General features: G+C 39.2%; 1 protein-coding gene across 2 annotated transcripts in view; it reads right to left on the reverse strand.

Annotated features, from left to right (window-relative positions):
- WASL (WASP like actin nucleation promoting factor) overlaps positions 1 to 12,641 on the reverse strand; it is a 76,154-nt gene that overhangs the window by 31,564 nt on the left and 31,949 nt on the right. For both annotated transcript variants that reach the window (XM_048836904.2, XM_075124460.1), the window contains exons 2-5: positions 9,230 to 9,364; positions 6,856 to 6,942; positions 6,064 to 6,160; positions 677 to 700 (exon numbers count right to left, since the gene is read on the reverse strand). In XM_048836904.2, the coding sequence (XP_048692861.1) occupies positions 677 to 700; positions 6,064 to 6,160; positions 6,856 to 6,942; positions 9,230 to 9,364 (343 nt within the window). The remainder of the gene's footprint in view (positions 1 to 676; positions 701 to 6,063; positions 6,161 to 6,855; positions 6,943 to 9,229; positions 9,365 to 12,641) is intronic.

Consider the following 12,641-nt stretch of genomic DNA (forward strand, 5'->3'; position numbering starts at 1 on the left):
TATTGTAATCTTAGATGCTGCAAATAGGTTGAAACAGTTTTCTGGAAGATCAGGCAGAGCACATGCCCTCAAGTTTCTAGTAGCACTTTGAGCTGAGAAGACAGTAAACTTCACAAAGTGAACTAAAGCCATTTTGTCTTCCTAAATTAACAGGTAGTTCCAATGCCTGTTCTGCTTTTACAAGCAGCAGCACAAAACTGTCAAGACTTAGATCAATTTCACTGTTGCAGTTCAGAACCTTACAGATACTTGTGAAAGATGAGAATGTCAATTTTACACTGTTAAAAAAATCACTGCCTATTAAGACTTAAGCACTCCTGTTTTTAAGATAAAAAGGCCATCCCCTCTGATTTTATTGTTGTTTGCAACTTGATAGCTGCAATTTGGAATTCATTTGTATATGACTCTATGGTTTGCCTTACTTGTAGACAATTCCAAACCTTAGTTCTGATCTCATTCAATAGCTGGCCCCCATCTTCACTGGTAGTGGTCATGAACTACTGTACAGGTAAGTAATCATGTAAACATTAAAATTCTGATTTACTGGAATTGATCCTTTCAGGACTGTTTAATACAACCATTAGGTTACGTTAAAGAAAGCCAAAAGTCAGCGATTATGTCTAAATATGAAGGAGTTAAGAAAAATGAACTGCAGTAACCCTATGCAAAAGCTTACCATTCAGTGGGTCCCGTCTTTTTTCTGTTAAAAAGACAAAACAAAAAAATATTTATTCAAAAGGTAAAACTGAATTCTTCAACATTACACATATCTCCATAACTTGTAGTTTTACAAATTATAAAGACTTCCTACATTTGAATTTTACTCTTCTAGTAATACGCAAATTATCCATAATTGCAATTTTGTTTTATTTTAGTAGTTATATTTTTTGTCCAAGAACAGAGGAAAAGATACCAGATTTAGCCCATTTATAAACTGATTTAAATCTGAAACACAAAGTTTAGCACAACAGATCAGTGAAATCATGTATATATCATGAAAGCCCCCGATCCTGCAAGAGTTTACAATTGGGACTCCTCATGCTTACAGCTAAGCATAGGCTTAGTCTTTGGAAAGTCAGGGCCTTAGATTATATGCCACAGAGAGCCGAATCACAGCAAAATTAGAAATTACAAAACTATAAAACCCACATTAGGAAAGAATTAGTTGTTTGAACAGTTTACACTGAGTAGGACTGTGTGGACCTAACTAACTTTTTTTCCAACTGAAAATTTGATTCAGGCCAATTTGAGGCCGTAACATTTTGTACGGTGACGTGTTCAAATAATGTTAGTTTTCAAATGAAAAATAAAAAAAATGTGTCTGATGCAAAGATTGTTAAAGCAGACTTCTAAAGAGAATGCACTATACTCTGTAAAGTCCTCTCTGAACAGACACCATGCTTTAGTCATTTATGTAAAACTACTCACAATCTGAAGTGCTTATATAGTGCCTTTATCAGTAGATCTCACAGCACTTCACAAAGGAAGCATCAACCCCATTTCACAGATGGGAAAACTGAGGCAGAGGTGAAGCAACTTGCCCAAGGTCACCCAGCAGGCCAGTGGCGCTGTTGGGATTAGAATGCAGGTCTCCCAAAGTCACAGTCCACTGCTCTATCCACTAAGAAACACTGTCCCCACTGAAGCAGAAAATATTACCATTTTGAAATATTAGAATTTAATTGCAAGTATTTCATATAGATCTAAAGCTGAACAAGCCAAATAGGGCCAACTTGGCCACCAACCTACACCAACCTAACTTTAACAAGCAGAGGGGTCAGCTTTGATGTTCAACTCTACCATTTAAAATGGCTTTCCCTCCAACAATATTATTCTCTTCTTCACCCATATGCACTCTTCTGTTTGTAAATGCTTATGTGTGAGACATATTTGGGATCAGCTCATTTCTTTTTTGGAATTAAAGTGGGAAGGTTTATTTTAGATTTACTTTACTGCACAAATTGGTGTGTATTTTTATTCATCTATATTAGCTTCCTGATCATCTCTCCTAACGCAGCAGGCAGCTAAATATGAAGTTTCTGGTTTAAAAGCAGCCTTGATATTAAAGGCACTGAGCACCCACACTACAAATGAAGTCAACCGAAGTGGCACGTACTCAGCATTTTTGATTAAGTATGGATTTAAGATGACTAACTTCTTCAAAGCAGGGTGACTAATTACAACTTTCACAGCTACCTATTTTCCAGTAAGGCAACTGAAACTGAGCATAAAAGCTCTGGTGAATAGCAACTGGATTGCAGGGGAAGTAGCAGCTTTCCTCCTGCAGTTAGATGTTCAAAGAAAAGCTGCCAGCTGTTACTCTCTAGAAATGGCTGGACGGTTTTTAAGAGGACTCTAGAGATCTAAATTGGGAGTCAGTGTAAGACTTCTAGTTCTGTTCCTTCAGAATTTAAGGTAAAGGCAGGTAAGGAGATCTTTTCAGGGGAGGTGAAGGGAGAAGGGACTGACAAGAAGCAAAGGGCACAGCTGCAGGTCTACAAGAAGGTTAAATGACCTTCCCAGCCAAAACCTGTAGCATTTTAGAACAAAAAACTCTCCCTAACACCCCACAAACCAATACAGCTTGGGTGTGGGGGTGGAAGATACAGTAAAGACTTTGCTCCTATTTCCTTTTATTTTATCCATTTAGCTACATGGGCTAAAGACTTTTGTTTTGTGGGAGTTTGCCCTTGTTGCCAAGAAGGCCAATGGCATTTTGGGATGTATAAGTAGGGGCATAGCGAGCAGATCGAGGGACGTGATCGTTCCCCTCTATTCGGCATTGGTGAGGCCTCATCTGGAGTACTGTGTCCAGTTTTGGGCCCCACACTACAAGAAGGATGTGGATAAATTGGAGAGAGTCCAGCGAAGGGCAACAAAAATGATTAGGGGTCTAGAACACATGACTTATGAGGAGAGGCTGAGGGAGCTGGGATTGTTTAGCCTGCAGAAGAGAAGAATGAGGGGGGATTTGATAGCTGCTTTCAACTACCTGAAAGGGGGTTCCAAAGAGGATGGCTCTAGACTGTTCTCAATGGTAGCAGATGACAGAACGAGGAGTAATGGTCTCAAGTTGCAGTGAGGGAGGTTTAGATTGGATATTAGGAAAAACTTTTTCACTATGAGGGTGGTGAAACACTGGAATGCGTTACCTAGGGAGGTGGTAGAATCTCCTTCCTTAGAGGTTTTTAAGGTCAGGCTTGACAAAGCCCTGGCTGGGATGATTTAACTGGGAATTGGTCCTGCTTCGAGCAGGGGGTTGGACTAGATGACCTTCTGGGGTCCCTTCCAAACCCTGATATTCTATGATTCTATGATTCTCAACTGTGCTTAATTAGGAGTCAGTCACAGCCATGTACCACCAAAAACCTCCGATCACCCAATCAGAACATGTTCAGTAATTGTTCTTTCCCTCCATACTACCTCTCATTTTATTCTCTCCTTCCTTCACCCAGATTCTCTTTCTATCCATCCATTCCTCTTCCAACTCAATTTCTTTCTCCTCGTTTACTATCCAGTCAATCCATCCTCCTTTCCTTGTTTACCTGCACCCAGTCCTACCAGACCATTCTGCTATACTCTTCCCTCCACACTGTACTTTCTCTTTTGAGGAACACCAGGGGCCTCCCCTCTTCTTCCTGTCTTCCAAATCTCTATTTTAGCCTTGCCAGATGAGCTCCTGGGGTAGCTGTTGCTGCTGCTCCTGGGCACCTCTGTTAATCAGTGTCCTTATCACATCCCAGCACTTCGAGTAGGAAGCGGTTGGCAGAAAACGGGGAAGAGCAGGAAGCAGCAAGTGGGCATTCTATGTGCAAGCCTCAGCTCCAAGACCTAGTTCACAAGGGCATAGAATTGTCCTGCTCAGCCCCTGCCAATGATGAAAAGCCTCAAGGGACACCTGGAAACTTTCCCAGTAGTCCTGCGGGCTAGTCAGAGCCTCCCAGGAGTACTTTGGCAGTGTGACCACTTGCCAATATGTCAGGTGGCACCTGTTCCATGTGAAGTTTATTTTGAGATATACACTAGAGCGGTAGGATTCTTGTAAAAAGCAGAAAAAAATGAACATTCCAGTGTTTGGCATTATTAAAATAATTCCTTGGAAGTCTAGAGTATCACCCATTACCAAAACTGCTCAATATTTATGACTATTCTAATACCATGTGCAGACAGCACTAAGAGCATTAGAATACATTATTTCTACATCTGATGAATCAAGGTGGAGATACATCAGAAGCATTACGTAAACATATCAATTTACTAATCAAGCTATACTGTGTAGTCTTTAGATAAGTGAGAAATACAGTAGCTATAATTCAAACACCCAGAATTAGATAAAATCCTGTCTGAGGTATATACAAATTCAGAACTCCATCTGGTGGCTTGATCTGAGAACTTCACGAGTTCTGTACATGAAAGGAAAAAAACCTAGAAATGAATTAAAAAGGAGAAAACCAATCAACTGAAAACTATATAATTAAGTAGCTGTTGATTATGTAGCGTTTTAAATTAAAACGGAGAAACTTTACAAAAAGGATGAATAAGTCACAGTGTTACTATGGTGCATAAAACATGAAGTTCAAACACACAAAGCGGTACAGGTTAATAATGGCATGCTTATATTGTGTTGTAAAGTAAAAGTTTCTTTACATGAAAAATACTATATTAAAAACTAACATTATTTTTATGAAATCATCTTTTTTCTGTATTTTTGAAGAAAGTTTACCATGGCCAACATTGTGCAGAAGTCTGCTCTGCAGCCATATATGAATAAAGGCTTTTAAAGTTTTAAAATGTTGCTTTGCTTTAGTATCATCTTTATGAGAGTGAAACTTGGGGCTTGTGAAAGTTGCAAGGCTGATAACCTTGGGGAACATATTTACCCAATGAACAGTTAAAGCACAGACACCATTCCTGCGAGTTTCCACCACTGTACCTCACTAACACATTCTAACTCTGGACATTCACAAAAGGACTTAAGTTTTGTGATGCCAAGTGTCACAATATCTAACTTTTAAGTGCCTAGCTAATCACAGGAACTACACTGCAGGTGTATTCAGGTTTTGGCCTGATTGATTACCAATTGTTAGGGCAGCAGATTTGTCACAGCTCTTTTTTTTTTTTTTTTTTTAAATCAAAAATAATGGCACAGTCATAGTAAATTTAGTAAAAGTCACTTGACTGCTATCTGATTTTTGATAAATATCCTCTTTGCATCATCAAGGGGGCATCAATCATTCGCAGCAGCACCATCTATCCCCGGAGCCACAATCCTAAACTTGGAGCCAGTGTCCCTTGGCGCTGGACATAGCACACTGCTCTGGGTGTTGCAACCAGGTTCATGGGGGGTTGCAGCACCCTCTAGGTTTCACTCACCCAACCCTCCATCATGATGGGAGGGATGGTTGGGCCATACCTGGAGCAGGGAGCCAGCCCCACAGGACACAGGAGCTGCAGAAGCCACCACTGTGGGATGAGACACTGACAGAGAAAAAACTCAAACGGGGGAGACAAAAGTAACAAATTTTCTGTTTTTTTTTTCATGCCATAACACACATGTAGCCTTACCAATTGTGACTAAGACATTTCTCCACTAATGTCTCGATTGATGCCAACAATCAATTTCACATGGACTACTGGACACACCAGATAGTAAGAGATTTCAGTTACTAATCATTTGGGCCAAATTTAAACAATAGAGTTAGTTAAGAGAAACCCAGAAATGAATGGCTGGTCAGTTTAATTTGCCCACAATTTACATAAAGATTTCCAGTTCACAAGCAAACTTTCTTTACCCCTTCCTGTCTGTACTTTCAAATACCACATATTAGAGGAGCTTCAAATTGCAAAGAAACTTTAAGAGGAATAAACTTTTGTATTACCTTCAGGAAATTTGTACTGTATATTTTTCTATATCACACACATGAAATAAGCTTACACAGGGAAATTAATGCCTAAATATGGCAATAAGTTCTTAAATAGCTTTCAGATATAGAAGCATCAACTAATCCCCCAGACACCCATAGCCTAGCCTCAATTTAATGACATGTTAAATTGAATATTTACCAGATTTTCTTTGCCGTCGTCCAAGCAAATCAGTTATTGTTTTCCGGAATTTTTTAGCTTCTTCTTCATTAGCAAAATTAAGACCAACCTGGCATGTCTGAAAGAAAACATCAGTTTTTTCCCCCCATAGAGACCAAGAAAGTTGTTTTAAAGTTTTCTAAAAAAAGCTTAAATTGTGAAATATTCTAAAAATTAAGTAAACAGACTTTGTTTATGAAGGAATAAGCTGGAAACAATTAAGACTCATCACCTTATAGTTGTAAGTGAAGAACGTAGAAGCAAATATTAATGTCAAATTTAAAAACATTCAAATTGTGGATTTTTTTTAACAAGATGTGTGAAGTCCCATTTTGTCATATCTGAGCAAAATTTCAAGTACAAAGAATGACAAAAATGAAAATTTTACGTTAAGGGTACATAAAAATTGCTTATGTACTTGAAAATGCTCGTTTGGTGACACTAATGAAGCAACTATCAGTTGCAACTGAGGATGTTACTTCCTTGCCAGAGAAAGAGCACATTAAAGAGGTTTTTTTGTGCTCCTGTTCCATTCGTAGTTTAGATGTTCTATTTTATCAGTGACATTAGAAAAAGTTCTTATTTATAATTAAATCTGCAACAAGTTGCTAGAAAGAAGATATAGGTAATACTGTACTTTATAAAACTGTTTGATTTACAAAGTGAAAGGTGAAAAAACATATGAGATATTAAAAAGTTATTGTACAAAGAAAAAAAGCAGGACAAACATTTTAAAAATAGCTATTCAAGAATTAAGCTAATATTGAAACTTACATCTCCAGCAAAGGTATGAAAATATCCTTTAGGACTATTATATACAAAATTATTGTACAGTTCCTGCTCCCACAAGAGTTTCCCATCCTGGAAAGGAAAGAAATGCAGATACTGAAAACTGAAGATAGTAATAAAAAAAAGAATGACTAGACAAACTTGTATTGCAATAGTGCTCAGAGGCCACAACTGGAGACCACAGTCCTATTTTGCTAGACACTGTACATGCACAATGAAGAAGAGATGGTGTCTTCCCCACCGAGCTTACAATCTAAGTCAGATGATTACTGGAGCTTGCAGGAAAGCCAAATTATTCTTACAGGTTACTATATTATTGCCCAAGTTTCCAGATATTATCAAACTATATCCTTCAAAATTTTATACATATACAAGGACACTGGTCAAAATTTAAATAACGGGACAAAATAAGACAGGGGCTATGGAGCCTTTCATTTATAGGTTGCGGTGTCATATCAAGGTCAGGTTTGTAACAACTGGAAATAGTTATCTTCCAGAGGACTATGAAATTTCACCTTTGCAAAGTGTTCTAAAATGTCTGAATGAAAGGTGTTACAAGAGTGCAATATCAAAAGAATAGGTGGTCTCAGCCCAGTGCCTAATGATCAAGTGACAAAAATCACAGACGTACAGCTCCTCAGCGCTCAAGTCTCTTTTGAGCATGGGATTTAGGCACCTTTGAAGGCTTTATCTCTGTCTGAATTGACACACATTGGCAGGGTAGAATTAAATATCAGATAGTTACACAGCATACTTAAATATGAAAAATGCCCCCAACAATTTCCTCCCCTCCCCCATCATAGAAACGTGGGGCTAGAAGGGACCTCAAGAGATCATCTAAATCATCTCTCTGTGCTAAGGCAGGAATAAGTATACCCAGACCATCCCCGACAGAGGTTTGCCTAACCTCTTCTTAAAAACCTCCAAGGATAAGGATTCCACAACCTCACTAGTAACCTGTTCCAGTGCTTAACTATCCTTACAGTTAGGTTAGATAATAGGAAAAGCATTCTATATCTTCCTTGCTGCTGGGGTGAAAGTAAAACACATGACTTACCGGTATGAGGGCCGGCGCCTCGGGCGGAAGGGGCAGGGCTGGGGGGGACAGCGTCCCCCAGCCAGACCATCCACACTAGCTGGCCCACGCTGCGACAGTCCTTTAAGCAGGGTCCTTTGCTGTGGCAGTGCTTTAACATCGCTGCCACCGCATCAGTGGCCCTGCTGGTAGGGACCTGGCAGGGCCGCCAAAGGGAGTGGGGGGTGGGAGGGGCACAAAAGGGGCAGCGATGTTAAGAACAGCAGGGTGTGGGCCGGTACTGTCGGCCACTTTTTACCGGTATGCTGTACCAGCCTGTATTGGCTTACTTTCACCCCGCTTGCTGCAAACTAAGAGGACAAACAGGGAGAACGACTGATCACTGTCCATGTTGTTAACCTTTTTCATATTTGAAGCTTGTGTCTCCCTCATTCCTTGCCTTCTCTTCTCTAGAACTGCACCTGTTTCTTCTTTCACCTTTCTTTACAGGTCATGATTTCTAAACCTTTTATCATTTTGTTGCTCTCTTCTGGTGTGTCTCCAATTTGTTTACATCCTTTCTGTAAGCGTGGTGCCCACAACTTAAGTGGAGGCCTCACCAGGGACAAGCAGAGCTGAACAATTACTTCCCATGTCTTATGGCAATCCTGTTAGATACATCCCAGAAGGACATTTGCCATTTTCACAACAGCACACACTCGTGTTCAATTTGTGATCCATTATACCACTCAGATTCTTTTCTGCAGTACTGCCTCTCCAGTTATTCCCCATTTTGTATTTGGGCATTTGATTTTCATACTTAAGTGAAGTACTCCATTTGCCGTTATTGAATTTCATAGTGTAGATTTCAGATCAATTCTGCAATTTATCAAAATAATTTTGAATTTCAATCCTGTTCTCCACAGTGCTTACAACTCCTCCAAGCTTGCTGTCATCCACAAATTTTATAGGAAGACTCCACTCCATCATCCAAGTCATTAATAAAAATATTAACTACTACTGGACCCAGCACAGACTCCTGTGGGATGCCACTTGACAGGTTCTCCTAGTTTGACAGTAAGCCATTGATTCTGAATACAGTCTTTCAGTCAGTTATACACACCACTCATAGTAATTTCATCAAGACCATATTTTCACAGTTTGCTATCAGAATGTCACATGGGACTTTATCAAAGTCTTACTAAAATCTAATAGGCATAATTCTTGCATTATTCACTTTATAACATCCCTTTATGTAATTCATGCAAACAATTCAAGGAAACATTTAATATAAAATGACCTTATCTTAGCAAGTAAAAAATTAGACAGAGAAATGTTTCTTACCTTGATGTCAAATATTCTGATAAAATAAGACCTTTGTGGATTGTCTTTTACAAGGCAGGCTACTCCACAGCATTTTTTTGACCACATGGCATTGCGATCTGCTGCATATATCTGGACAACTGCTGAAGACATTGTCTAAAAAAAGATGAGAAAGTTCACACTGGTTAAAGCTTAAAATTAAGAGTTCCACATTCCTTCTTCCAGAGAAACCTACACCTAGTTTGATTCTATGTATCAGGCAGCAGCAACAAATCACCAGTTGTCAAGCTCAGGTGGTCTAAACTTTTTTTTTTTATATCATAGAATCAGACTAACGTCAGAAGGGACCATTATGATCGTCTAGTCTGACCTCCTGCACAACGCAGGTCACAGAATCTCACCCACCCACTCCTGTAACAAATCCCTAACCTATGTCTGAGCTACTGAAGTCCTCAAATCGTGGTTTAAAGACTTCAAGGTGCAGAGACTCCTCCAGCGAGTGACCCGTGCCTCATGCTGCAGAGGAAGGAGAAAAACCCCCAGGGCCTCTGCCATTCTTTCCTGGGGGAAAATTCCTTCCCACCCCAAATATGGCGATCAGCTGAACCCTGAGCATGTGGGCAAGACTCACCAGCCAGACACCCAGGAAAGAATTCTCTGTAGTAACAGGCCATTGGGCATATTTACTGCTAATAGTCAAAGATCAATTAATTGCCAAAATTAGGCTATCCCATCATACCACCCCCTCCATAAACTTATCAAGTTTAGTCTTGAAGCCCGATGTGTCTTTTGCCCCCACTGCTCCCCTTGGAAGGCTGTTCCAGAACTTCACTCCTCTGATGGTTAGAAACCTTTGTTTAATTTCAAGTCTAAACTTCCTGATGGCCAGTTTATATCCATTTGTTCTTGTGTCCACATTGGTACTGAGCTTAAATAATTCCTCTCCCTCTCCGGTATTTATCCCTCCGATATATTTAGAGAGAGCAATCACAGCTCCCCTCAGCCTTCTTTTGGTAAGGCTAAACAACCCAAGCTCTTTGAGTCTTCTTTCATAACACAGGTTTTCCATTCCTCAGATCATCCTAGTAGCCCTGTGATCAACCAATATTCTGAGGTACTTCTCCTCCTCTGTTACTTCCAAGTGATGCGTCCCCAGTTTGTAACAATAATTCTTATTAATCCCTAAATGAATGACCTTGCACTTTTCACTATTAAATTTCATCCTATTACTATATCCTTTTGTAAGATCCTTTAGATGTTCTTTTAAAAAAGAATAGGATTTTGAGAATTCTTAACCAGACACCAGCTAGTAGAAATAAATACAAGCAAGAAGCGGATAGGTAACTGGGATGATGGTACAGGTGATGGAGTTAGCATCTGTTTGCAAAGCACCTATGCAAAAGTTAATGGGAATGTGAGAACACTCAATAGAGAGAATTATTTAATTGACTCAATTAGGACTTCCTTACACTAGGATTTTTAATAATGTTTTCACATGTTAATTAACATGTTTCCTGTCAACTCTAGAATTTATGATGAGGTTAGTTAACAAATAATTAAAAACAATTGAGGGGTGTCTCCAATGGGATTTTTTTTAAAGATGAGAAACAGCTTCATTTTTCAGGTTTCAGAGTGGTAGCTGTGTTTGTCTGTATCAGCAAAAACAATGAGAAGTCCTTGTGGCACCTTAGCGACTAACAAATGTATTTAGGCATAAGCTTTCAAGGGCTAAAACCCACTCCATCAGATGAATGGAGTGGAAAATACAGAAAGTTTTGCTTTTTTCTGCAGCAAGTAATGTTTTAGAAACTAGGGAAAAGCAGCAAATTCCTACTCTTCTGCATCAACCACCAATGAGGGCCACACACATGGCAATTTATGCTTTCCACTGATACTCCACATTACTCAACTTCTGCAAGATTGATGCATAAGTAATTCTTAGTCTCATTTCAGGATCCAGAAACTTGGAAGCTCTGCTGGCAAAGCTCTTAACTTATTCATGTTTACTGTACCAATAGATGTTGCAAGTCAACCACTATGAATATCAACTATTTGAGTCTAACTTCAAAGCCAGTTTATTTTTCCAGTTTATAAGAACTGCCTGTATCGTAGCCTGAGAACATTGAACCAAGTCTCAATTTTATATATCTCAGAATTGTAGTACTGGAAGGGCCCTCAAGAGGTCATCCCCAATCCAATCCCCTGCACTCATGGCAGGACTAAGTATTATTTAGACCATCCTCAACAGGTGTTTGTCTAACCTACTCTTAAAAATCTCCAATGATGGAGATTCTACAACCTCCTTAGGCCATTCATTCCAGTGCTTAACTATGCTGCCAGTTAGAAAGTTTTTCCTATTGTCCAATCTAAAACGCCCTTGATGCGATTTAAGCCCACTGCTTCTTGTCCTATCCTCAGAGGTTAAGGAGAACAATTTTTCTCCCTCCCCTTTGTGACAACCTTTTATGTACTTGAAAAATGTTATGTCCCCTCTCAGTCTTCTCTTCTCCAGACTAAACAAAACCATTTTCCTCCCCAATTTTCCCTCATAGGTCATGTTTTCTAGACCTTTAATTTTTTTTTTGTTGCTCTTTGCTGGACTTTCTCTACATAATTTCATTTAAAGTATGTTGACTGATGTGTCAGATTTTTTTGAAGTCATCCAATTTCAAGAGTTCAATTTCTGACAAAACATCCTGTGACATTCTGCATTCCAAAGCACCCCATATTTACCACAGTGATGTAATTATGATATGTTTTGTACAAAATATGCCTTGAGGTATTATTCTAAAAGTCTTGATCTGCTAAACATTAATATCTCATTGGATAGTATGTGCTGTCATTGTATGTGAAGTTATAAAGTTTTGCTATGTATGTGCTACTGAAAGATACTGTAAACTTGGAAACACCCACAACTAGCCTTTCAGGTACAACAGTGAAGAAGCTAGACAGTGCTAATGGCCCATCAATAAAGACAATGGACCACAGAAAAGGCTTGTCCTCACCTGGAAATCTTTCAGACAGCCTATGGATAATGACAGGTTTCAGAGTAGCAGTCGTGTTAGTCTGTATCCACAAAAAGAACAGGAGTACTTGTGGCACCTTAGAGACGAACAAATTTATTAGAGCATAAGCTTTTGTGGGCTATAGCCCACTTCATTGGATGCACAGAATGGAACAAATAGTAAGAAGAAATATATATACATACAGATAAGTTGGAAGTTGCCATACAAGCCGTGAGAGGCTGATTAGTTAAGATGAGCGCTTATCAGCAGGAGAAAAAAAAAACTTTTGTAGTGATAATCAAGATGGACCATTTAGACAGTAGACAAGGATCCTCACACCTTCTTGTCAACTATCTAAATGGGCCAGCTTGATTATCACTACAAAAGTTTTTAGTCATCGGAGGGTGCCATTGATATTGCTCATACTG

The sequence above is a fragment of the Caretta caretta genome, chromosome 1 (genome assembly GCF_965140235.1).
Source record: "Caretta caretta isolate rCarCar2 chromosome 1, rCarCar1.hap1, whole genome shotgun sequence".
NCBI classification, from domain to species: Eukaryota; Metazoa; Chordata; order Testudines; family Cheloniidae; genus Caretta; species Caretta caretta.